The sequence below is a fragment of the Barbatula barbatula genome (assembly GCF_947034865.1).
Source record: "Barbatula barbatula genome assembly, chromosome: 19".
NCBI lineage: Eukaryota > Metazoa > Chordata > Actinopteri > Cypriniformes > Nemacheilidae > Barbatula > Barbatula barbatula.
Window position 1 is genome coordinate 292,223 of NC_136782.1, and position 25,376 is coordinate 317,598.

At 40.9% G+C, this 25,376-nt stretch overlaps 1 protein-coding gene across 7 annotated transcripts; it reads left to right on the forward strand.

Annotated features, from left to right (window-relative positions):
* Window positions 1-5,567: 5,567 nt before the first annotated feature.
* LOC306908280 (NACHT, LRR and PYD domains-containing protein 1b allele 3) lies at window positions 5,568-22,177 on the forward strand. Of its 7 annotated transcripts, none has more exons than XM_079481002.1 (15): window positions 5,568-5,708; window positions 8,831-8,862; window positions 9,946-9,978; window positions 10,070-10,147; window positions 10,617-10,655; window positions 10,914-10,957; window positions 11,311-11,363; window positions 16,121-16,338; window positions 16,422-16,672; window positions 19,842-19,985; window positions 20,061-20,196; window positions 20,272-20,322; window positions 20,581-20,658; window positions 20,726-21,019; window positions 21,330-22,177. In XM_079481002.1, exons 1-15 carry the CDS (start codon window positions 5,659-5,661, stop codon window positions 21,353-21,355), a joined length of 1,527 nt encoding a protein of 508 aa, XP_079337128.1. In that variant the 5' UTR covers window positions 5,568-5,658; the 3' UTR covers window positions 21,356-22,177. The 7 variants fall into 7 exon arrangements, 5 of the variants coding, with proteins under 5 accessions (XP_079337128.1, XP_079337127.1, XP_079337125.1 ...); XR_013787993.1 differs by having other exon boundaries at window positions 5,611-5,708; window positions 16,419-16,672; window positions 20,585-20,658; window positions 21,330-22,155; XM_079481001.1 differs by having other exon boundaries at window positions 5,611-5,708; window positions 16,419-16,672.
* Window positions 22,178-25,376: the final 3,199 nt, after the last annotated feature.

Here is a 25,376-nt window from a genome sequence, read left to right on the forward strand (position 1 = left end):
GAGCAGGCCGGACGCAGTCCAAGGTCATCAGAGCGGACAGGACGCAGTCTAAGGTTACCAAAGCTGTGATGATCGAGCTGAATAAAGAAGGACGCAGCGACTTGACACGTCTTTACTACAAAATTTCAGCCGCTATTAGATTATTAATGATAATTGTAAATCCACATTTTCTTTTTATTTTGCCTTGTTATGCAAGCACTGTCAAGCTTGTGCAGAGGCTGTAGCTTTTGCCAGACGGGGGGCCTGGCCGGGGGGGCTGCTAAAATTGTATAGTTTTATTTAATCAACACTGCATATAGGAATTTATAGTCTGTTTGATATTTGACCTGTGTTTCCCTCTCCTTATCTTGGGTGTGTGGTTCTAGGTGATGGCGCCTGTGTGCACATTTGCGTGTGTGTTGTGTGTGTGGAGTGTGGAGTGTTTTGTGTGTGGGTGTGGCTGAATCTGTGTGTGTGTGTGTGTCAGTTTAAATCTAGACTAAAGACGCATCTTTTTAATCTTGTATACACTACATTATCATAATATATGTATTTCAAAGATCTAGGCTGCACTAGTTAGATCAACCGGAACCAGGGACACTTCCAATAACAACTGATGCATTTGTTGCATCAAAGAGTGCAGAACAGTACTCTACTCTCAGCCAGTCTTGTCTCATTGTTCCAAGGTTACCAGAGCGGGCAGGATGAAGTCCAAGGTTACCAGAGCGGGCAGGGCGCAATCCATTCCCAGACCTGACAAATGCTGTGATGATAGAGCTGGACGAAGGACGTGGCGACTCTACAAAACTTCAGCCGCTATGAGATTATTAATGATAATTTTTATCATTATTTTGCATTATTAGGCAGGCACTTTTTTAATTTTGCCTTGTGCGAGCACTGTCGAGCTTGTGCAGAGGCAGCAGTTTTTGCCAGAGGGGAACTGGAAACCCCTGGTTAGGCCTGGTATCCCTCTGAGGTTTTTTTTCTCCTCCAATGGAGTTTTGGGTTCCTCGCCACCGTTTGCATACTGTTTTGCACTGTTTGCCTGGCCGGGGGGGCTGCTAGAATTTGATAGTCTTATTTAATTAACTCTGCATATAGGAATTTATTGTGTGTCTGATATTTGACCTGTATTTTGACTTCCATAACCTTTTATGTTTTACTTATAGTCAATGTTTTCTTGTACAGCTGCTTTGAAACAATGAAAATTGTAAAAAGCGCTATATAAATAAAGCTGACTTGACTTGACATATCACCACCGCCACTCGCTGCCACAGACGGCTTGTAATTTTAACGAGCACAGTTTCAGTACTATGATGCGATCTAAAGCCTGACTGAAATTTTTAGTTTATGTCATTATTTTGTAAGAACGAGCACAACTGAGTGGACACTACCTTTTCTAGACAGTGAAGGGAGATTTGAAATCGGTCTATAGTTTCCGAGTTCATTGGGGTTTAGATTAATTGAATAGTTGATAATGTTATAAATTGGCTCAATTTATTTGACTTGACAAGTGAGTGTAACTGCGAATCGTAACCCTCCAGTGGTGCGGTAATGCATCAGTTTGTGTTCATTTTGACGAGAGGCTCTTTCTAACGGCCGTTACAAAATGCGGAGGCCTTTGCTACTCATAGCCACCCGGCACCATAAGGGACACTGAGAAGCGTCGCCCCCTCACCTGAGGGAGATAAGACATGGAATACCTACGCAGTCTCACTAGTGGGGAGATCTTATGGGAGTAGTAGTTCAGGTCCCCAACCAGGGGTGCAGAGAAGCGGTGGAGTCCACCGAGGGGAGGTCACAGTTTCACCAACAGAAGAGTGAGGAAATGTCAGACGGGTCGACCCAAGGAGGTGGAGTCACTACGCGTGAAACATTAGCTCAGGTATAGGGTTATACCTTGAGAAAGAAACTCACCTATACTCGGCTTGGAATACGGGCCACTCCACCCTGCTCGTGAAACAGAGAGTTGCTTGGTGATGGATGGAATCCCTATACTTCATGCAGTGGGATAGTGCACTAACTCACCTGATAAAGGGGAGAAGGTGCTTCGCAGGCGTGTTTTACTGCAAAACACGGGCCGACACCGGCTCTATACGAAGGTTGTAGAACCTCGCAAAGGTGTTGGGCATAGCCCAACCCCCAGCTCTGCAGAGGTCCTCTGCCCACGAGGAGGTCCGGGTGGAGTGAGCTCTTGGGACCAGATATGGGTCCTAAGAAATTAGGTCCTTCATCAGGGGAATCGAACAGGAGGGAGTCGTCGTCAGATGCATCAGCTCTGAAAGTCTGGTTGGGCCAATAGGGCGCAACTAAGAGGACATGATGCTCCACTTCCCTTACCTTGCACACGACCAGTGCAGTGCGGGCATGCCGTATCCACAAACGCTTCTTTAGCATGCTTCCCTCTAGGCCTATAGCTTGATGACATGGTGAAACGCTAAACCTCTTTTCTTTCGTTTTGTTTCTATTCTTGTAGAACAATTTGCAGTCATCTTAACCATCAGATTCCAGTGACAGGAAATAGTATTATAATCATAGCATTTTAATCAGTGATTCAATGTGTTGGTAAATTACTTTTGGGGGGAAATATGCTGTTGTAACAGGCGTAACTAAGATTATAACGGTATAATATTTCCCGAATTGTATAAGTATGCGTTATATTACTGCGTTACAGCAAAAACTGACAAATGACTCTAAAATCGTTAATTTTGTGATGCGTTACCTGCAAACACTGAATATGACTAGTGTGAAAATGGCTTGCCATAGTAGGGGAAAGTGGGGTGAGTTGTGCCAGTTTTTACTCAAAGTGACTTTAAAGTAAGGCCATGACTGTAATGCCTTCAACTTGAGAATGAACATATATTTCAGGGTGTGGTGCATCTCTGAGAACAATAACTTTGTATCTGAAATCAATTGTTTCAGAAATATAGCTTTTGGGAAAAAAGTGGTCTTGTGGCACAACTTGACCCTGACGCGGGGTGAGTTGTGCCTTTGGGGAGAATACGCTGGGGTAAATTGTGCCAGTGATTTCTGAAGTAAAAAAGAACATTCTAATGTTGTCAACTGTAGTGCTATATGAAAGCAAGACAAATGAAATACAAAATTGATCATTTAAGGTTTATTAAGATATTGTCACCTTATTAAACTGTTGGAATAAGTCATATTTTGTAGTTTTTGGGAAAACACAAAAAATTAAATACACAAAAGGCCTAGCTATCTTGTCTATTCCTTAACATCCCACTTCTCAATGCTGCAGGGGAATATACACTTCTGCTCCCTTCTGGCTGTACCTGTTTATGGGGTGTGGGTAGTTCCTTGAGCACATCACCTCTAGGGATGACTTCTTCATAATTCTTTTTAAATGTAAAGATGGGGTTTCCATCCACAGACTTCTTACAACTTTGCCTTTTTTTGCTCATGTCTCCACCCTCAACCTTCTCCACCACTCCAATGTAGTTATAGGATTTGGTTTACCTGCAACGCTGGAGATGTCACTCTCTACTGTAGACAGTCGCTTTCTTTTTGGGTTTGGTTGGTTTGGACACTTTCAGAGCCCCTCTCTTCTAATTTTCATTCATTTTCGGTTTTTCAGCCCTATTATTTTCGCTGTTGTGTGTGTGTATGTCAAATAGTTGAAGTGCTAAAATGTAAGAGTACAATGTAAAATTACAAATTAATAATATGTTGAAAATAATCATAACTGGGGGTGAGTTATACCACTGGCACAACTTAACCCAGGCCCACAAGTTTGAAAACTAGCATGATCCAGCAGTGAAAAGCTAACATCATGCTTTAGTATATACACATTGTGTAGCCTGCTATAGCACTTAAACATGTGTGAAATGTTTTTCCAACTTGTCTATAATTGTTCAGACACTACAATCAAAAAACCTTGATCATAGAAATTTTGAAAGACAAAATACAGTTTTTTGAGCTAAAATCAGTGGCGGCGCCAGGGGGGGTCTTGGGAGGTCTCAAGACCCTTCCCAAAAACGCCTTGACCCCCCATTAGACCCCCCACCCCTTCCTTATTTAAAACATATTTGATATATATTAAATATATATATCCGGGATAAAGATTTAAAAATGGTTCTCTTCAAACTACGCAGAACAATAATAATTAATAATTTAATCGACATATAAAAAAATATATAAACATAAGAATCAATGCGACGCCCCATGAACGTTGCTGCCGCTGCGCCTTGCGTCATTGCATTCAAGGCGATGTCGCGAGCCCGCAAGAGCTGCAACGCACTTTATATCTTGAAGCTAAAAATGGATCGCTTTGTCATACCTAAAAAAAGGTGAGCAGATGGAAAGAAATGGCGCCTCATCGAGCGCTACAGCGGGCACGGATGGTGGGAATCCTGACGGCTGAGTGGATTTAACTGGGGATTTAATCCATGGCCCAGCCGAGAAACCAAGACAGCCTCAACTAAAATCATACCCGCGTCGTTCTTTTGGATTGTAAATATGTTTTCTGTCATGGGTGTGGCCAGCGCCAAAAATAGCGTAATGAATTTTTTTTAAATCTAATATTATTTCATTAGGCTATAGAAAAACTATAGGCAGGCACATTTCAGCCATGTATATGTAAAACAAACGGCCGAACAATCCCATATCACCATCCGCCCATGTACGGTCCGCGCGGCAGCGCCGTTTGATCGCGCGTGCGCCTGACGCAGTTTGACAGACGGTAGTCTAGGCAACTTATTTGTAAATGGCCCCGAAAAGACATTAGGAGTCAAGATCAGAGAAAAGAAAGAAGAAGAAACTGCGAGATGATGCCAGTGCATCACATGCAGGTATGTCCATGTTTAATTAACTTAAATTCGGGAAATGTGGATGTGCTGCTACTAATTCTGTTTACTGAAGAAAAGTTTGCACTTTCAAATGTGTAGTGTGTGTTGGCTATTCTACATATGTTTACAAAGTCAGCAAACCTGTGAAGATTTTACTTTCTCTATTTTGTGTTCCTAGGTTTTATACTGCGATGCTGCTATTGTGTTATTGATATTGAGTTATATGTTTGGTAATAAAAAGTTAAACTGGCAAATTTCAGGGTGGGGTGGGTGGTGTCATCATAATGGAATTATGCTTAGGGCACCAATATGGCTAGCAGCGGCACTGGGTGTGGATATGGCAATTAAAGTTCGAGCATATTGTTTGCAAACTACAATTGATTAATTCATTAAAAACACAGTAGTTGATATGCTGTGTTGTTGTATGTGTTTAGTAGCATTAATATGCAGTTATTACCCGTGTCCACTGAATTTACTGTTGGTTTTCATGAGACCCCCCTTTTAATGACCAGGACCCCCCATTGACCCCCCCAATCAAAATTGTCTGGAGCCGCCACTGGCTAAAATGTGCTTACTTCTCATGCCATGTGTCTCTCTTCTTTGGAGGATGAGTAAAATGGATGGCTTTTCAAAATGATGTGGTGGTCACATGACCAATTTCTTCTATGGTTTTTCAAAAACAAGGTGTGGGACTACTTCCCCCCTGGCACAAACCACCCCACTCTCCCCTATGTATCTCCCCTATGTATGCGTGTGGTTATTGACACTCATGCACGAGAAGCTGCCGAGCGGGTCTGACTGACTGCAGTTCCCGCCACTTCCTGCCGCCGCTGGTGCGCGCTCCCGTGTTTGCGTGCATGTGTATGTATGGGAAATAATGGTCGCACACATGGCACAGTATAGAGAAACAGCAACACTGGACGACAGGTGAGTGTTTGTAGTTGAGGGTGTTGAGATGAGTCGCTGCTCAAGCTGAAGGGTTATAGGTTATTCCGCTCGAGCGTTGTAAACAATGAGCGCGTGGAAGAGTCGTAACACATTAAAGCGACAGTAACGTTACCTCACAGTGATGCACGCCGCGATACTCCTGCGGGTCAAACTCTCCAAATGCCCTTTAAACATGTGAGGATGAAACGCGTAATAAATGTGTTTCTCTCCTAAATCAATTGCTTCATTAAATCAATCGGAAATGGCGTTTGTGTGGGGAATAAACCTTCCGGTTGCTTATTTGTAAACCGCGACGAATGCGAGGCATGAATATTAATGACGTTCTGTAGTAAGTAGAGCTCATGAATATTAAGCAGGATGACGTTCTTCCTCTTTCTATGGTCGATTGTCTGATCTGTATAATATCGGTACTTTCAAAGATTTCTATTAATAAAAGAGTAGGATGACCTTTAAATCCGGGGGCGTGGTCTAGTGAGTATACTCTGAATTCTGATTTTTATAGATTTAATGCAAATGTGTCTTAATAAGATCAGTCAATAACACATTACAATGGCGAATAAAAACATTTAATGAAGAGCCACAAAAACACACTTTGGTATATTGAAACAGAAAAGGCTATCAATGGGCCATCAAGAGATGAACTAGATTGGGCTAAGCAGTCAGAAGCAGTGCGTCTCTCTGTCTGCGCATGATGCACAGATGACCTGTGTTTCCTCCCTTACATGCAAAAGTTTAGTTGCGCTTGTGGCTACCAGCATTGTCACTGTCAGCGTCTACTTTGGTGAAGTGTAACCACACTTTTGACGTTTAGTTCTCTCCGCCATCGTTACGAATCAAGAGCGTCTTTCTTCTGTGCGGCTGTTGGTGTTTTTACTATAATCCACAAAGCTGAATGTGGATGTGGGAGACCCCGATAGAGTTATCATTTGCCCCACTTTGACTGAGACTCTAATCTGCATCAGAGGAACTTTCAATCCTTCAACATGCTGAAGAGATATCCACACATACTGTTTGTGTAAACGTGTGTGTAGTGTTGTGTATGTGCTGATCATGTCAGAGATCAGGAAATCAATGAAGCTCAACTTCATGAGCTAATGAAAACAGCAGCACCTCACGCACAACATTTGAAACGCCCCCTGATGGCTGGCCACCGTGCAGGTCACCAACCCCACCCTCTCCACGTAAAACAAATCGGACGTGTGCCAAACTTAAAAATCCCATTACACTTGCAAATATATTTGTACCGTAGATGGTTTTTGCTATTTTAATGAGGCTGATGTGTGCTTAGGTGTTCATGTCGGGTCTGTCAGGATAACAACTGACTGACTGACTGTACATGATCCCTTACGGATAACACAGAGCTACTGTAACACTTCAAATATCTTCACTAGTTACTTTATCAAGATAAACTGATTTTAGTGAATGTTGCCAAAAACATCAAATGATATATTGATTTTGACCTCCGGATAAGCGATATGTTCTGAAGGTGAATTGTGTTTGTTTGTTTATCATTGTTAAATATTCCCTTTGTTCATATTTTTGCACATTTCTTCACTTCTGTCTTGATTATGAATAACATTTTCATCAGATTTACAGACTTGACATTCTTCTCTGGGTTGAAGAGTGAAAGTGGGGAGCAGAGAAAATGAGCTTTTAAATAGTAGCGCTTCCTCGAGCCGGGACAGAAGAAAAGGTGAATTCAGTTCAAGGGAAAGCTACCACAAAAGCAGCTCAGAGACATTTTAAGCAGGAAAACAAGCGGGTATACATACATACTTTAAGACATTGTATTTAGTAGGCGAATTATGGTGCAGAAGAAGTGTGTGTTGAGCCATCCATCTTGTTCTTCTATGTAAGCAGTTTCGCATCAGTTCTGTGACATAATGCCACATTGCGTTGAACTTCAGAACAGCAGCATATTAAGAACCGAACCGAGCAAATTCATGGTATTGAACCGTTTGATACCTGAAGTGTCCTGGTCATTTTCCAGTTTCAAAGCAGATTCTCCTAACCTCAACCTTACAGTCTACTCATACTCTCATGATAGTTCCTTGACATCTTTTTTGGACGGGTTTTCACTTTGGGACTGTGAGTGTAATTGTTTGGGGGTTTTGTTCTCAAATTCAAGTTTTTCTACTGATCTACATCATACCTGTCAACATTGAGATTTCAAAATAAGGGACATTATATAAATGAAGACAAAACAGAATATAAATTCAGCGCAAGTTTATTTATTACATATTACATTTATTATGTAGGAGAATGATTGGGGGATACAGTTTTATTTGTGGTGTTGTTATGTATACACATAGGTCGCAGACTTTGCATTCCTTAACTCTTATGAGGAGTGTATTTGTGAGCTTGACCAAAAGAGTTTTTAACTGTAATACTGTTTTTGAGACATTCACCGTTTTAATATAATGATGTTATACACGTCATGACCACATTAAACTCTTATATAAACTAAAACAATGCTCTCAGAATGTTTCATCTCAGATGTTTCGTGTTGGTTCACATCCCTTTTCCCTCCGTGTGATACACTAAAATCCGTCTTTGTTAAGTACGAAGCCTCCCTCTCCCATTTGTTAAGATACTTGCAGAAAGTTTGCGGTCATCTCTCTCATTATGTCCATCCTCGGGCTGCTGCTGCTGCTGCTGCTCTTCTTCTTCGCGCGAATTTTCCTTCGTCCGATTCTAAAGATTCTATTGGTCCTGTGAATCACGTGATTGCCTACACCAAACACTGATCCCTAACCTACCCATCATTATAACCCTAACCAATAAAATTAGCTGCAGGGCGGGAGTTCCGCATGATTCTTTTGCGCCCTGCGGTTTTTTCTGTTTTTTAAATAGAAATATAAAAAATGCGGGAGAAATATTTAAACGGGATGATCGCGGGATAGCAAGGGAAAATACGGGAGGGTTGACAGGTACATTGGTACACCAGAGCCTGTCCACAGAGAACAAATGAGGATGAAAAGTGCTTTTATGAGGAGAATATCTGCTGCAAGGTAGTGACATGAAGGGCTTTCACTTTTCTAACAGAAGCGGCGGTGTTTGTGTCACATGATGATGAACATTGTTGTATTTGTGTATTTCAGGAATGGAGATGTTTCACCATCAGATGTGAAGAGTGAGTCCATCATTTATATGCAGTTTGATGATTTATGTTATTTCATTTGAATATTTGCTGACCATCACAAAACACACGCGTTATGATTTCATTGGCCTTATTCGTGAAACACGGGCAGAACATATTTTGGTGTAAAGAAACGTACACCTGCTCCATACAAGGTTGTGTTTTCTTTTACATGACACTGCGTTATGAAGCACTGTGTATCATAAACATATTTCACCGGTTCTTTCACTTTTTAAAACAGAAAGCTCGTCACTGTCCAATCACAGCGAAGAAGAGGCGGGACAAACACTACATTGACCAATCATCATACTTACACAACATAACAATGAAGAAGTTAATATTACATTTAGTCATTTAGCAGACGCTTTTATCCAAAGCGACTTACAGATGATGAAACATTGGAAGCAATTATAACAACATAATATTAGGCTTATGGTCCTGCAGTTTCATATTCAGTAATATTCCACATAACGTCAAAATAAGATATTAGTTACAAGTAACATTTTTTTGAAACAATCCTCTTTTTAAATAAGCAGGACCAAATCTGCTGTCATCTGCTTTTGAAAGCACAGATATGATCACATCCAAAACTATTCTGTGGAATTCTTCACATTTATCCAAACATTTTAGCGTGGAAATAAGAAAAAGTCAGATCCTGTATGGCCCTGCTTATGATAAAATAAACTTCACGAGCAAACCCTATGAGAGGGAAGATTGACACACAACAGGATGCGTTTTAAAGGTTCCGTAAGCTCATGTTAGAGAGCGAAACCATCATTTGGACTTTTTCCTTTTTACAGTGATGAATTTGATATCAAGATACTGATGATAACTCTCTTTCCTCACCAATCTTTAGTCTTTATTATTGGAAAACAGAGTGCTTTTTTACTCTGGGTCTAACATTGGATAACGTCGTAATACACAAATAACTACTGTATAATATAATGCTAGCTAACATGAGATCATTATTGCGGTTGACACATCACACACTGACTCCAGTTGCCCACAGGGTTTTAATATTAGCGGTGATGTTGACTTCACATCATTCATTCATTCATTCATTTGTGTGTTTTACAGATGATCCTGCAGAAACGTCTCACAGCGCTTCAGGTACATGACATCACATTCCTATCAAACATGCAGAATAATCTGTTGAGCTGCATCTCATATCAGTGATGTGTGTGTGTGTGTGTGTGATCAGAAAGCACAGATACATCAACAGAGAACAGCTCTGAGGACGATGATGGGTCTGATGAAGAGGAACACAACACACATTCAGGTTTCATATTCTTATTTTTGATATATGTTTACCTTAACATGTCTTACTATCGTCTATATTGTTAAAGATGATTGACGATTGTCATCATTAGCCCTCTACGTACTACTGCTGTTTTACTTTTTCTTTTTATGGCCACATTGCATCATTTGTTTTTTGTCACTTGTAACTGTTGATTCTTATGAAGGCCACTTACACTTCAATGAAGATTTTGCAAAACAAACTTTAGTGGAAAGTGAAGGCAATGTAAACTCTATTGGGTATTAGCGTGATGTCATGGATATTCTGTGTTTGTTCAGTTACAGTAGCAGCATCTGATATCACTGAATAAACATGATGTTTGTTTACAGTACCACTACACTACACAGTACTTCACCTCATCTTAATAATAAATAGAATGTTCTTATACTCGCTTTTATTATTTCTATACATGGTTTTGCTGAATTGAATCATTTGATATAATGTTTTTTAGACTCTGATAAGAGATCCACCACAGCAGAAGATGCCAGCGGTAAGTGCCGAAGGCTATTTAAGACATCACATATCCTGCAGATGTAACATGTTTCATATCGTTTACAACATGGAAGATGAATGTGCCAAAAACAGTACTAAACAAAATCACATCATCATCATTTTTTATGTTATCATGAAGTATACAAACGTTTTGAGTGTTTTATCCAAATGACGCTGTTTGTTGAATTGAATGCTGTCAAATGTATTCAAATCATTGTCCAGCTGTATTTGTGTGTGACTGTGATTTATGTCTCAGATGAGCAGCTGAGGTTCTCCTGTGACAGATGTAAAGCTCTGAAGGTGAGACCGTCATGACCTGTGCAACATTCATTCAAGTGTATGATGGATCATTCATGTGTCCGTATGTTAAACCACTTGAGTGTCAACACTGAAAGTTTGTTGACTTCTCTGACTCCTCTTTTGGCATTAAAAACAGCTGTGGGTATTTATGAAAGACACGCAGTGAATATTAGCGCTGAAAGGTGTGGTTTTCGTGACTGACCTTATTGGATGTGCATTTGTAGGAGTCCACTCCCATCAGCTCCCTATATTTAGCCCTGTTTAGTAAAGTAGGCCCTTAATGTCTAATGACAAGCTGAACAATGCTCCTCATAATATCTGATGATAAAAGAACTGTTATTTTTCCTTCACAGAATCCCAAACATGAGCTTGTGACCCCCAGAAAAATCTCCAGAGACCGCCTGCTGTAAGTCCGCAGTATCACACGAGTGTCAGCGCCGGTACTCCCACTGTCTTACTCCGGTGGAGGGCTGAAGCTATTCAATATTTAGTAATCGAGTATTCTACAGAGTAATGCTATATTAAATAGCAATAGTAAATATACAAGAGAAAATAAGACGGGTCTCTTAAAATGTTTCCTTTTTAAGAAAAAAGGCATAGTATGCAGGCATACAACAATATTCTCTATCAAAAATAAACATTTAGTCGTAACCCATTGTTTTACTGACTGTACTTGTACTGCCAACAATGTGAACGGTGAACAATAAAGTTGATGCAGTTGATTTAAGTGCCTTACATTCTGGGTTTAAAATAAAGCATTTTCTGAGAGGCAATAACAAATAAAAAGAAAAATCTTTCAAATGACTATAAAGTATCAAAACTAAGGCATACATTAAAATAAATAAATATAATACCAAAACAATGCCTTTAAGTTGTGCAACTTAACTACCAGAACCAAACGTTTTTAAATGTACAGTGCATCCGGAAACTATTCAGTATTTCCACAGTATTTCTTTAGCATCAGCGCAGTATTGTGACAGTGTTACTTGAGCGTTAGCGCAGTATTGTGACAGTGTTACTTGAGCGTTTGCGCAGTATTGTGTCAGTGTTACTTGAGTGTTTGCGCAGTATTGTGACAGTGTTACTTGAGCGTTTGCGCAGTATTGTGTCAGTGTTACTTGAGTGTTTGCGCAGTATTGTGACAGTGTTACTTGAGCGTTTGCGCAGTATTGTGTCAGTGTTACTTGAGTGTTTGCGCAGTATTGTGACAGTGTTACTTGAGCGTTAGCGCAGTATTGTGTCAGTGTTACTTGAGCGTTAGCGCAGTATTGTGTCAGTGTTACTTGAGCGTTAGCGCAGTATTGTGTCAGTGTTACTTGAGCGTTTGCGCAGTATTGTGACAGTGTTACTTGAGCGTTTGCGCAGTATTGTGTCAGTGTTACTTGAGCGTTAGCGCAGTATTGTGTCAGTGTTACTTGAGCGTTAGCGCAGTATTGTGTCAGTGTTACTTGAGCGTTAGCGCAGTATTGTGACAGTGTTACTTGAGCGTTTGCGCAGTATTGTGACAGTGTTACTTGAGCGTTAGCGCAGTATTGTGTCAGTGTTACTTGAGCGTTTGCGCAGTATTGTGACAGCGTTACTTGAGCGTTTGCGCAGTATTGTGTCAGTGTTACTTGAGTGTTTGCGCAGTATTGTGACAGTGTTACTTGAGTGTTAGCGCAGTATTGTGACAGTGTTACTTGAGCGTTAGCGCAGTATTGTGACAGTGTTACTTGAGCGTTAGCGCAGTATTGTGTCAGTGTTACTTGAGCGTTAGCGCAGTATTGTGTCAGTGTTACTTGAGCGTTAGCGCAGTATTGTGACAGTGTTACTTGAGCGTTAGCGCAGTATTGTGTCAGTGTTACTTGAGCGTTAGCGCAGTATTGTGTCAGTGTTACTTGAGCGTTTGCGCAGTATTGTGACAGTGTTACTTGAGCGTTAGCGCAGTATTGTGTCAGTGTTACTTGAGTGTTTGCGCAGTATTGTGACAGTGTTACTTGAGCGTTAGCGCAGTATTGTGTCAGTGTTACTTGAGTGTTTGCGCAGTATTGTGTCAGTGTTACTTGAGTGTTTGCGCAGTATTGTGTCAGTGTTACTTGAGCGTTTGCGCAGTATTGTGTCAGTGTTACTTGAGCGTTTGCGCAGTATTGTGTCAGTGTTACTTGAGCGTTTGCGCAGTATTGTGTCAGTGTTACTTGAGCGTTTGCGCAGTATTGTGTCAGTGTTACTTGAGCGTTAGCGCAGTATTGTGACAGTGTTACTTGAGCGTTAGCGCAGTATTGTGACAGTGTTACTTGAGCGTTTGCGCAGTATTGTGTCAGTGTTACTTGAGCGTTAGCGCAGTATTGTGACAGTGTTACTTGAGCGTTAGCGCAGTATTGTGACAGTGTTACTTGAGTGTTTGCGCAGTATTGTGTCAGTGTTACTTGAGTGTTTGCGCAGTATTGTGTCAGTGTTACTTGAGTGTTTGCGCAGTATTGTGTCAGTGTTACTTGAGTGTTTGCGCAGTATTGTGTCAGTGTTACTTGAGCGTTTGCGCAGTATTGTGACAGTGTTACTTGAGTGTTTGCGCAGTATTGTGACAGTGTTACTTGAGTGTTTGCGCAGTATTGTGTCAGTGTTACTTGAGTGTTTGCGCAGTATTGTGTCAGTGTTACTTGAGCGTTTGCGCAGTATTGTGACAGTGTTACTTGAGCGTTTGCGCAGTATTGTGTCAGTGTTACTTGAGCGTTAGCGCAGTATTGTGACAGTGTTACTTGAGCGTTAGCGCAGTATTGTGACAGTGTTACTTGAGCGTTTGCGCAGTATTGTGTCAGTGTTACTTGAGTGTTTGCGCAGTATTGTGACAGTGTTACTTGAGCGTTTGCGCAGTATTGTGTCAGTGTTACTTGAGTGTTTGCGCAGTATTGTGACAGTGTTACTTGAGCGTTTGCGCAGTATTGTGTCAGTGTTACTTGAGCGTTTGCGCAGTATTGTGTCAGTGTTACTTGAGCGTTTGCGCAGTATTGTGTCAGTGTTACTTGAGCGTTAGCGCAGTATTGTGACAGTGTTACTTGAGCGTTTGCGCAGTATTGTGTCAGTGTTACTTGAGCGTTTGCGCAGTATTGTGTCAGTGTTACTTGAGTGTTTGCGCAGTATTGTGACAGTGTTACTTGAGCGTTAGCGCAGTATTGTGACAGTGTTACTTGAGCGTTTGCGCAGTATTGTGACAGTGTTACTTGAGCGTTAGCGCAGTATTGTGTCAGTGTTACTTGAGCGTTTGCGCAGTATTGTGACAGCGTTACTTGAGCGTTTGCGCAGTATTGTGTCAGTGTTACTTGAGCGTTAGCGCAGTATTGTGACAGTGTTACTTGAGCGTTAGCGCAGTATTGTGTCAGTGTTACTTGAGCGTTTGCGCAGTATTGTGTCAGTGTTACTTGAGCGTTAGCGCAGTATTGTGACAGTGTTACTTGAGCGTTAGCGCAGTATTGTGACAGTGTTACTTGAGCGTTTGCGCAGTATTGTGTCAGTGTTACTTGAGCGTTAGCGCAGTATTGTGTCAGTGTTACTTGAGCGTTAGCGCAGTATTGTGACAGTGTTACTTGAGCGTTTGCGCAGTATTGTGTCAGTGTTACTTGAGCGTTTGCGCAGTATTGTGTCAGTGTTACTTGAGTGTTTGCGCAGTATTGTGACAGTGTTACTTGAGCGTTTGCGCAGTATTGTGACAGCGTTACTTGAGTGTTTGCGCAGTATTGTGACAGTGTTACTTGAGCGTTAGCGCAGTATTGTGACAGTGTTACTTGAGCGTTAGCGCAGTATTGTGACAGTGTTACTTGAGCGTTAGCGCAGTATAGTGACAGTGTTACTTGAGCGTTAGCGCAGTATTGTGTCAGTGTTACTTGAGCGTTTGCGCAGTATTGTGTCAGCGTTACTTGAGCGTTTGCGCAGTATTGTGACAGCGTTACTTGAGCGTTTGCGCAGTATTGTGTCAGCGTTACTTGAGCGTTTGCGCAGTATTGTGACAGCGTTACTTGAGCGTTAGCGCAGTATTGTGACAGTGTTACTTGAGCGTTAGCGCAGTATTGTGACAGTGTTACTTGAGCGTTAGCGCAGTATTGTGACAGTGTTACTTGAGCGTTAGCGCAGTATTGTGACAGTGTTACTTGAGCGTTAGCGCAGTATTGTGACAGTGTTACTTGAGCGTTAGCGCAGTATTGTGTCAGCGTTACTTGAGCGTTAGCGCAGTATTGTGACAGCGTTACTTGAGCGTTTGCGCAGTATTGTGTCAGCGTTACTTGAGCGTTTGCGCAGTATTGTGTCAGCGTTACTTGAGCGTTAGCGCAGTATTGTGTCAGTGTTACTTGAGCTTTTGCGCAGTATTGTGACAGCGTTACTTGAGCGTTTGCGCAGTATTGCTGCAATGTTACTAGCCGCCGTGTCCAGCTGACTCTCCAGCCAGCATTCTCCCACCTGAACCAGTGAGTATTTCCTCAGCTGGCATTTCCCTAGTCTTCCCCTGCCATGTTTAGCTCTTCCTCTCTGCCCCCCACACCTCCCCGCTCCACTCATGACGAGGACAGAATCATGACAACAGTAGTACTTGAGTGTTAGGGCAGTATTGTGGCAGCATTACACCATATTAATTCACAGTGTGATGTTTCATCAAACTATTGGTGACTGTACACTACAGAGAAATGAAAGGCTCACGTTTATAAACTCTCAATAATATCAGTCATGATGGATTGCGTATTCTAACAGCCTGGGCTGGATAAAAACTATTACAGCTCATAATAAGAAAGGACTCATGTTTCTGAACAAAAGTGAGTCATGGGAAGATGAAGATGTGAGTCATGAGTGTAAAACCTAATGTCATGGGAAAACTACTTGACACTTTCGTATGAATTCGTATGTTTACTAAAAAAAAGTTCACTATCAAGTGTGGAAAGGGGCACGCGAGTGAATGATAAATGATCCCGACTAGATACACTCCAACATGCAGATCTATTACCCTTTTACCCTAAACCCTGTTGGGTGTTCCATCCAAATGATACTTTAAGAAAAAACCCTTTTGTATTAAGGATATCTGTTATACATTGAGTATTGTCAATATGTGTAAAGAGATGTGTGAGGTGTGTCACTGTAATGTAAATGTTCAGACAGTTCTCATAGAGGCATGATCTTGTGACGGTTCTGATGTTCTGACAGGCTTCATTTGGAGGCAGAAGGTGTGTATGAATGCTCAGACACTGGACTGGTGTTTGAAGTCTCTCAGCGGGTCAACATCACCTACTGCGTTCTCTCGTGGAGCAAGTTTGCCAGCTACTTGAGCGACTCGTGGAAATTTGCCGGACCCATTTTTGACGTGGACTGTGATCCGTCGATTCTGAAATCTGTGCAGTTCCCACACTCGCTGTGTCTGACAGGTACACACGTGTTTGTTTTATCGGTCAGGTTCTTGTCTTCCTCTCGTGTGATGCTTCATCCTCTCTAATGTGTCTTTCAGCAGATGAGAACAGTGATGTGAAGTTCAGCGTTCTTCACGTGAAGAACCGGCTCGGTCTGATCGAACCCTCGACCGATCACTCGGGCAGCCATGTCAAATGGAACGTGTCGTCTCTTTCCCCCGTTGGTCCCGTCGTCAAGACGTCTAAACCTGCAGAGCATCATGGGGTTGTGCAGGTGTTTCGAGAAGTTGGCCATGAGAAGTCTTTCTCCTTCAGAGTTTATCTGGCCGGAAACAACCGCTCCGAGGTCGAGGTGAGGAAACACTCTTCACTGATAAACTTCAGAATCCTCCACATTTAGCCGAAAGCAATAGACAGTCAACCTTAACTAAAGAAGAGCTCTGTGTGTGTAGCAATAGTAAACATGAAACAACGTATCAAAAGAATAAAATGTAAAAAATGTGTAGCTGTCAGGTGTAAGCAAACAAAAGAAGCCCTATACAAAAAATAGCACTTGAAACCTCAACAAACGCACTGAACACTAGACACAACTTCACAACACTTTGACAGAGAGAAGGACAATCACCTGGACAGTGTGAATACATTTCAAAAAGCCATTATAGACATAGTGTCTGGTGAGTAAAACCTCGTGTCAAGTTTATAAGTGATAATAGTGCAGAATGAGACCGTGAAATTAGGTTAGATGCTCTGCAAATGGATAAAATCGCAATTAGAAGTCTTTAAAATGGCATGGAAAGAGAGTGCAAATTGTTATAAAAAGGCACTAAAAGCAGCAAAGGCTGAGCACCTTCGTAACCTCATAGAAACCAACAAAAACAATCCAAGGTTTCTATTTAGCACAGTCGCTAAATTAACAAATAAACAGACATAAACTGACCTGCTATTCCGCCGCACCTCGGTAGCAATGAATTTATGATATTTTTTACAGAGAAAATCGAAAACATTCACAAAAAAATTTTAAAAACTCAACCACCAAATCTGTCCTATGAATTAGCACCAACCATCGCTCCAAAAGAAAGGCTGCAGCGTTTTTCACCTATTAAACAGGAAGATTTAATTCAACTTATCGCAACTTCTAAACCTACAACTTGCTTATTAGACCCCATACCAACTAAATTATTAAAAGAGCTACTACCTGTTGCAATTGAGCCCATTTATAACATTATCAACTCGTCAATTAATCTAGGCCATGTCCCAGGACCCTTTAAAATGGCCGTCATTAAGCCTCTAATCAAGAAACCAAACTTAGATCCAAATGAACTTGGAAACTATAGACCGATTTCAAATCTCCCATACCTGTCTAACATACTAGAAAAAGTAGTGTGCACTCAGTTGTGCTCTTTCTTACAAAATAACAACATGCACGAAAAATTTCAGTCAGGCTTTAGATCGCATCATAGCACTGAAACTGCGCTCGTTAAATTACAAACGACCTGCTTATAGCATCAGATAAAGGTAACATCTCACTCCTGGTCCTGCTTGACCTGAGTGCTGCGTTCGATACCGTAGACCATAACATACTTCTAGATCGCTTACACAATTATACCGGTATTGAGGGACAGGCACTACAATGGTTTAGATCTTACTTGTCAGACAGACATCAATTTGTCCATCTAAATGGGGAATCATCCTATTTAACGCAAGTAAATTATGGATTACCTCAGGGATCGGTTCTGGGACCCGTGCTGTTCTCCATATACATGCTTCCCCTCAGAAACATTATTAAAAAACATGGAATTAGCTTCCATTGCTATGCAGATGATACCCAGCTATATATCTCATCAAGACCAGATGATTCCTCCCAGCTATCCAAATTATCAGAAGATATAAAACATTGGATGACCTATAATTTCCTTCTTTTAAATTCTAATAAAACAGAAATATTACTTATTGGACCAAAGACACGCAAACCAAATATTTCTGATTATAAACTGCAAGTTGAAGGATGTACTGTTACTCCAACAAATACAGTAAAAGATCTAGACGTTATATTAGACAGCAACCTGTCATTTCAAAATCACATCTCAAATGTCACAAAAACAGCCTTTTTCACTTCGGCCTTTACACTCGTCCAATTTAAATCTAGATTAAAGACACATCTTTTCAGCCAAGCATTCACTTAATGCAAAATATGCCAAATAAACCACCAGGAGATGCTGACATTAGATATTATTTACTAGGTCTTTTTTATAACAAGTTAAACTATTCATGGTCTGTGTGTTTTACCCTTTTTTTGTGTTTTTCATTTTTCTCCTGTAAAGCTGCTTTGGAACAATGCAAATTGTGAAAGGCGCTATATAAATCAAATTGAATTGAAATGATTTTGAAAATGACTGTGTAACAGCTACATACTGTCTGCCGCTTTAAAGGAAATGTTTTTCTACTTTACATGAATGTTGCATGTTAAAAGTTGTCACATCAGAAAAGATATAATTTTGCAGCAGGATTGCACATAAAAGAATCAGTCTAGTGTCTAGTTTCAGAGGAATTCCTCTCAGAATAATAGTGAAATAAACTCGCCTGACGCCAATTCACAGTCAGTGCAGAACAGGTTTAACGCCACCAGGGGTCAGAAGATGCTTCTACTCACATTTAGCCTGGTTGAGCGCGATTGGGAGGAATCTATTCCTAAACAGTCACATCATCTACTTCATAGCAACTACTTCAGTTTTGTGTTTAAATAACATATGTCTGTGTACTGTGCATACTATAAACCCAATAAAAAACACAAACATGTATGTACATTTAGGAAATATTGTCTATTTATATTTACCAATAATTGAAATGGTATAGAAATGTTTATATTCATTTTAATATTTTCTAAAATACGTGTTGATAAATACAAAATGAACATGCACAGTACACAGACTTCTGTTATGCACAAACTGGATGCCATTATTAGTTAAACGGTTCTTAATTTGCCTCGCTCTGATCCAAAAGTCATTGACAAGTTTCTGTGGACATGAAAAAATAAAGATGATTAATTGAGATTTAAATCACGTATGGGGGAATTCCTTCAGGGTTACAAAATGAAACTGTGTCATATGTACATGTATGTGTCATCAGTAAGCGTGTCGGTTTGTCCTCAATGCATAAACGCATGAAGTACCTTGTTGCTGTAATATCAGCATCAGTGTTTTTGTGGTAAGATCCGATGTGTTTGTATATGACAAGCCTTTCGGTGTCTGACTCAACAGATGCTTTGCTGGACTTTACTCACACAGTGTCAGGGATAGAGTGAGGGATGTGGTCTTCAAACTTTCACACCTTCACTAACTTTCAGTTTCACTCTTTTCATTGTTTACTCGTGTTTCCAGTCAGTTTGACTTTCATACAGTGTAGTGTGTATCAGGTTATAAAGTACTCAAAGTTAGCTGGTCTACACCGAGGTTTCTGCCTCCTCCGGTTGGAAATCTGTGTCATGGTCATAGCAGTGTTTAAATAATCCTTCATCCTCACAGGACATCAAGAAAGCCGTTCGACGGGCCAACAACTTCAAGAACAACAAGAGATACGTGCTAGTACACAAACCACCAACATGCATCCTAGAGGAGAACAGAAAATATCGACTGAGCAGTGAACCTGTGGGTCACATCACACCAGAGGTCAGACACAGAGCAGTTGTGTGTGTGTGTGCGTGTCTGCTTGTGCTTCAGTAAATGATGTGTGTGTTTGTGCAGGAGATGCCGTTCAGCGCAGATATTGTGGAGGTGAAGGGATATTTCGAGGTTTTCTTTGAGGAAAGTCCTCCGTTCAAGCTGTTGCTGACAGACACAGACTCGGATCGCACCGTCTGGAGCACTATCATCAGAGAGGGTTCGACTTCCTCTAGACTTATAACACACAGTATTTTTTGTTTCGGTGGTGAAATGAGCTGTACATGTTTTACAGGAGATTGCGATCACAATCTGGATTGTGAAAAGTCCCGGAAACCATCGCAAGGTGCGTATACGCCAGCACAGTGGTTCCAAAACGCTTTAGACGTCCCCCTATATAGAACACTTGATTCAACTCATCAGATGGTTAGTGTGTTCATTAGAGAACTTAACACACTAACCAACATTGAGAGCGGGTCTGACGAGTAGAATCAGGTGATTGATATAGGGAGACACTCTGGAAGGACCAGGGTTGGGAACCACTGCGGTAGTGTTTGTGTGTGCTGAAAGGTTTTCTGGAGAATGATGAATGATGTGTGTACAGGCAGAAAGAGGAAGGCCAGCACGTCAGAGGAGGAGCTCTATCACAAGCGCAGGAAAAGTGTCTCCTTCGATGAATCAGGTAACGTCATCACCGGATCCTCGTTCTGTTCTGTGTCCCACCGACTGAACATCCGCTTTGTCCTCAGACCGTAAGAAAACATCGTGCCAAGTTCCAGACCTGACAGACCAGCAGCTCATGCAGGTGGCCAAACGCATGGGGAAGGAGTGGAAGATCGTGGCCATCTCTTACCTGGGCCTCATCAAACAGGATCTAGAGGAGATCGAGTCGGCCAAAGACGAGGACGTCGTCATGCTCAAATTCAACATGCTGGACCGCTGGAGGAGACGGCAGCCCAAAGGACAAGCGGGATTCGAAGAACTCCATAAATGTTTGAAAGACAACGATGACGTGCCCAATGAAGTCATCGCCGTTCTGGCTGGTGAGTGATTTCACATTGAACCGATGTACCAAGAAAAGAGACATCCATCATATAGAGCAGGACTGTATTTGTTTTTATTCTGTCAGCTGTGCGTGGGAGTTTTACACAGTAATAAGAACACAAGGAAATACATGAATGTCTACATAAGAGAAAATACAAATTCTTTAAAAGTTATTCCAGTTTTATAGAATGTCCATTTGTCTTGTTAAGAGATGCTAATGTTCGGTGAAAATGAATCATCTCGTTCTGAGGGAGTAAGTGGAAATATACATGAAACACTAACATGTTCCTTTGTTTGGTCTTTTCGCAGGGATGCTACAAAGTAATTCAGCCTAATGAGCTTATCTGATGATGATGAATGACGTTTTCACTTTACCTTTTAACAACTGAAATAGCCAGAATGCCATTAGTCAAAGTCATTTTAGGACGCTTTCTCACCTTTAGTTTGGTTTATTTGGTACGGACCAATGGCACAAAATCATACATTAGTTCACACCACACGGATTGCTTTGGTCCTCATCAGTTGATTAGAACCAAAATGCCGTCACGTGACAGCAACCAGATCACTCGTTGGCGGGAGAACCTTTTGTCTAAAGTGCTTTTGTAAACGAAATAAACTCACCGTCAACATCGTGTGTCAGATGTGGTTACGTTTGCCCGGTCAACTGTGCTAGCATCAGACTACGGCATCACGTTCGCACCACAAACGGACCGCTCCAGGGTTCGGTTAAAAGCGTACCAAGAAGAAAAACAAACTCTAGTGCGTTTCAACTGTACTAAATGAGTCCAGTGTTTCATTGAGAAAGGAAATGTCTGTGTCTCTACTGTTTCTTTTTGTTTGTAATGTAAATGTGTGACTTTGCTGGTGCTTCTGAAAATCTCTGGAACTGAAGAATGTGTTTTAATGTTTTATTTTTGAATCATGAGCCGTGATAGATTTCAGCAGGACATCAAGAATGAGCTCTACAAGCCGTACTGTGTTTTCAGATGAGATGTACGCATGGGCTTTGACAATTTATCTTGATTGACATCATGTTAAATAAGCACCTTCACAACACTAATGATGTTGGATTCTCAGGTGAATGTTTGTGAGAACTTGTGAACGATCGTGAGTGTAAATAAATCATTTTGATATAAAAAAAGCCTTTAGGCGTTTACAAGACTTTATTGAGTCCGCACAATCATTCGTTCATCAAACTTGAATCAACTGAAAAATTCACACTGCTTTTTTTTTGGCAAGACAAAATATTTTAATAAATAATATAAATAAATAATGTACCGCAAGCATGTCAATAAATACTTCGAGCAAATAAATAGACTGAAAAAGAACCATCCTATAAATATCCACACGTGTAGCTTATATGTTTGGTGTGTTTCTATCACGTTGGTTTGGATGTGTTAGTGTGACTTTAATCATTTTATTTAATTCAATTTCCTGTGGTCTCCGGAGGCGATGTAGCCCAGGGCACGGTTCACGGTGATGGCCCGAATGTGGAAGCCCTTCAGCGTTTTGCACAGGGACAGGCGGTCATCGAAAGGCGATCGTTGCCAGACATCCCACTTTACACAACGTGTGACAAAAACACAAGGGTGGGATCAGAATGAATTAGACTGAAGATTGAGAGGCTTTGATGAAATAATGATTTCACGAGATGACACTCACTTCAGACAGCGTTCTTTCAGCAGATAAACGTGGAAAACCTTCCTGCAAGCACTTTAAAATGAGAATAATGAGTCAGTATTTCCCTGGTTCACCACGAGTAACGGAGAACTAGTTTTGTTTTCATCATCTAAGGGTTTTGTTTGCATAAAATGGTGGGCATTGTTGCATTATCCAAAGAAAAGAGGAGTTTTGTTGCTTACGCTCGTGAGTGTTTTTGTAGCCATTAAAACAGGATTCAAATCCTGCACAGCATTCTGGACTCCATCAATGTATGATTTCAGGATGTGATTATAATACCACAAATCATCTCTGATGTTCCTCACACACTCGGTCTGTGACCAAAAAAAACAGTACAAACATGACATCATTAGACACAACAAAACAGGTCAAGGCTAGATCGGCTACAGCTGCGGCCAAAAGCTTCGATTTAGGTTTGGGGCAGGATTAGGATAAAAACAGCGCTCGTCTAGCGAGATTTTGGCCGAACCTGTATGCCTACTCGCCACAAAGTCATCAGTGGATCAATTCAAAAGAAAGAATTGGTCACGCTTTAGATTACAGCCCGCAACAGAATTCACAGCCAATAATGTACCTCTACAGTACATAGTTTTAAAATACAGCTTAATTCATTTTATAGATAAGGGGTACCTACCATTTCAAAATGACGTGTAACGCATAGAAACGGTCTCAATCTTCTGCCTGTTTCTGTCATTTCGTATGCCAGTGGCAACAAACTAAAAGGCAATTCAACCCAACTCGACCTTCTGTCAATAACCGCCGGGGTTCCCAAACTCTTCATTCCAGGATCCACGTGGACTAGACGGGTATAATCTTACTCAAGAACCATTCATTTTGATAGGAATATACGGTAAAACACACATTCTATAACTTTCTGCGGTAATATAAACATCCCAATCGAACTGCTCTTTTGAAAAAACTTGATAACTGTTGTATAGACTCAACAGGTCAACATTAATTTTACTTTGATTTGAGGAAGAATTTTTGACCTAAAATCCTAAAATCAATCAAATAAAAAGGAATCCTAAAGTCAAAACTCTTTTTCGGCCAGTGTGAAACGTGTGTAGTTCTGCTTGCCCTAAAACTCAACACGGCTTTTCCCCATATTTCATGTTTGCTATAGTAATAAATGAGGTACATTGTTATTACAAGCGGACCACGTAATAGTGAAATGGGCACCCCTTCCTTTTGTTACAGAATAATAAACACAATGTTTCCAAAACCTTGCATGTTGTTCCCCTTTACCTACAGATATGCATTACAGAGGTACATTATTGGTACAATTGGTCACGTTGTAAATCCTGTTGACTTATGTGGGCTGTGATCTAAAGCGTTACCTTGATAAGAACTTGATAAGAATCAACTATTCGCTTACTGCGTTGAATGTGGAGTTTCTCTGGTTGACACATGATGTGTTCTGCAATAAAAAGTAGATTATTTATTATGTTTGAAAGAAGTATGCACATGCTGGTTAGGGATGTTTTGAGGCACGGTAGCCGGTTTACGATGGTCCCAGGTTGCTCATGACCCCCTTAAACTTAAACCAGCTACCGTGCGTCAAAACATCCCTAACCAGCATGTGCAGAACTGGGATGTGACGGTGTAAATTAGCCTTAAAAACACATTAGGAACATCACACCTCATTTATAAAGTGCTGTGTAGACACAGTCCTATTTGATTGTAAAATCATTTCGCAAAGTGCACATGTACATCTAATTGATGTCATTGATGTATAAAAGAGGGCACAGGAACGGCTTATGCTTCCAAAGATGAGCAACAGTAAGACAGACGAAGAGACTCACAGCAGGTGTGAGGGGCTGACAGACCACCGCTGTCTGTGTGAAGGGAATCATTTGTGTTGTCTGTTCAGTGCAGTTAAACCCGGCGAACAAATGAGGATGTTTCTCTCGTCCCTCCTGCGTTCAGACACAACATCATGAACACAAATGACACATGACATGAATGTATAAACACAACGTATGAATGTTGTCAGTGATGTGAAAGGAACCTTGTCCATGAGCTGCGAGAGCTTGGCGAGCAATGAGCGAGCGTGTAGTGAGCATGCGGCGCACTGCTGTGAATCTGATGGCAGTGGACTTCCTGTCGCGAGAGCCACGACGACTACGCTGAACACAACCACTGTGTGTACGCACAACAACAACAACAAGAGTAAACATTGCATTATTTACCGTTAGTAGTATTGCTGTCATTCTGCGTTGACAATGCAAAGAACTACACAATTAAAAACTAATATCAACAACATACAGTCAAACCAAACATGATTCAGACATCATCTGACTTACATTTATTCAAGCTAATCCTTGACACACCTTTATATGTGCTTGTCATGTTTTAGAAATGTTCAAAATCTTTTTTGCTTTGACTGTATAAATGCATAAGAATAAGATATGAACTACAGTACACACAATTCATTTGCACAAGTAATATTGTCAAACCTTCATTATAATGGTAAAAAGCACAATAATAATAAAACTCATTCACATTCCAATAGTCCAACAATAGTAAAGCTCATAAGTGTGACACCTCACGGATCATTTACAGTCGTTTCTGGATCAATATCCTGGAAGAAAATGTAAAGCTGAAGCCTGAACAGCTCATTGTGTGTGTGGAGATACTCACAGTATTTCATGATGAATGTTGATGAAGACAAGTCGT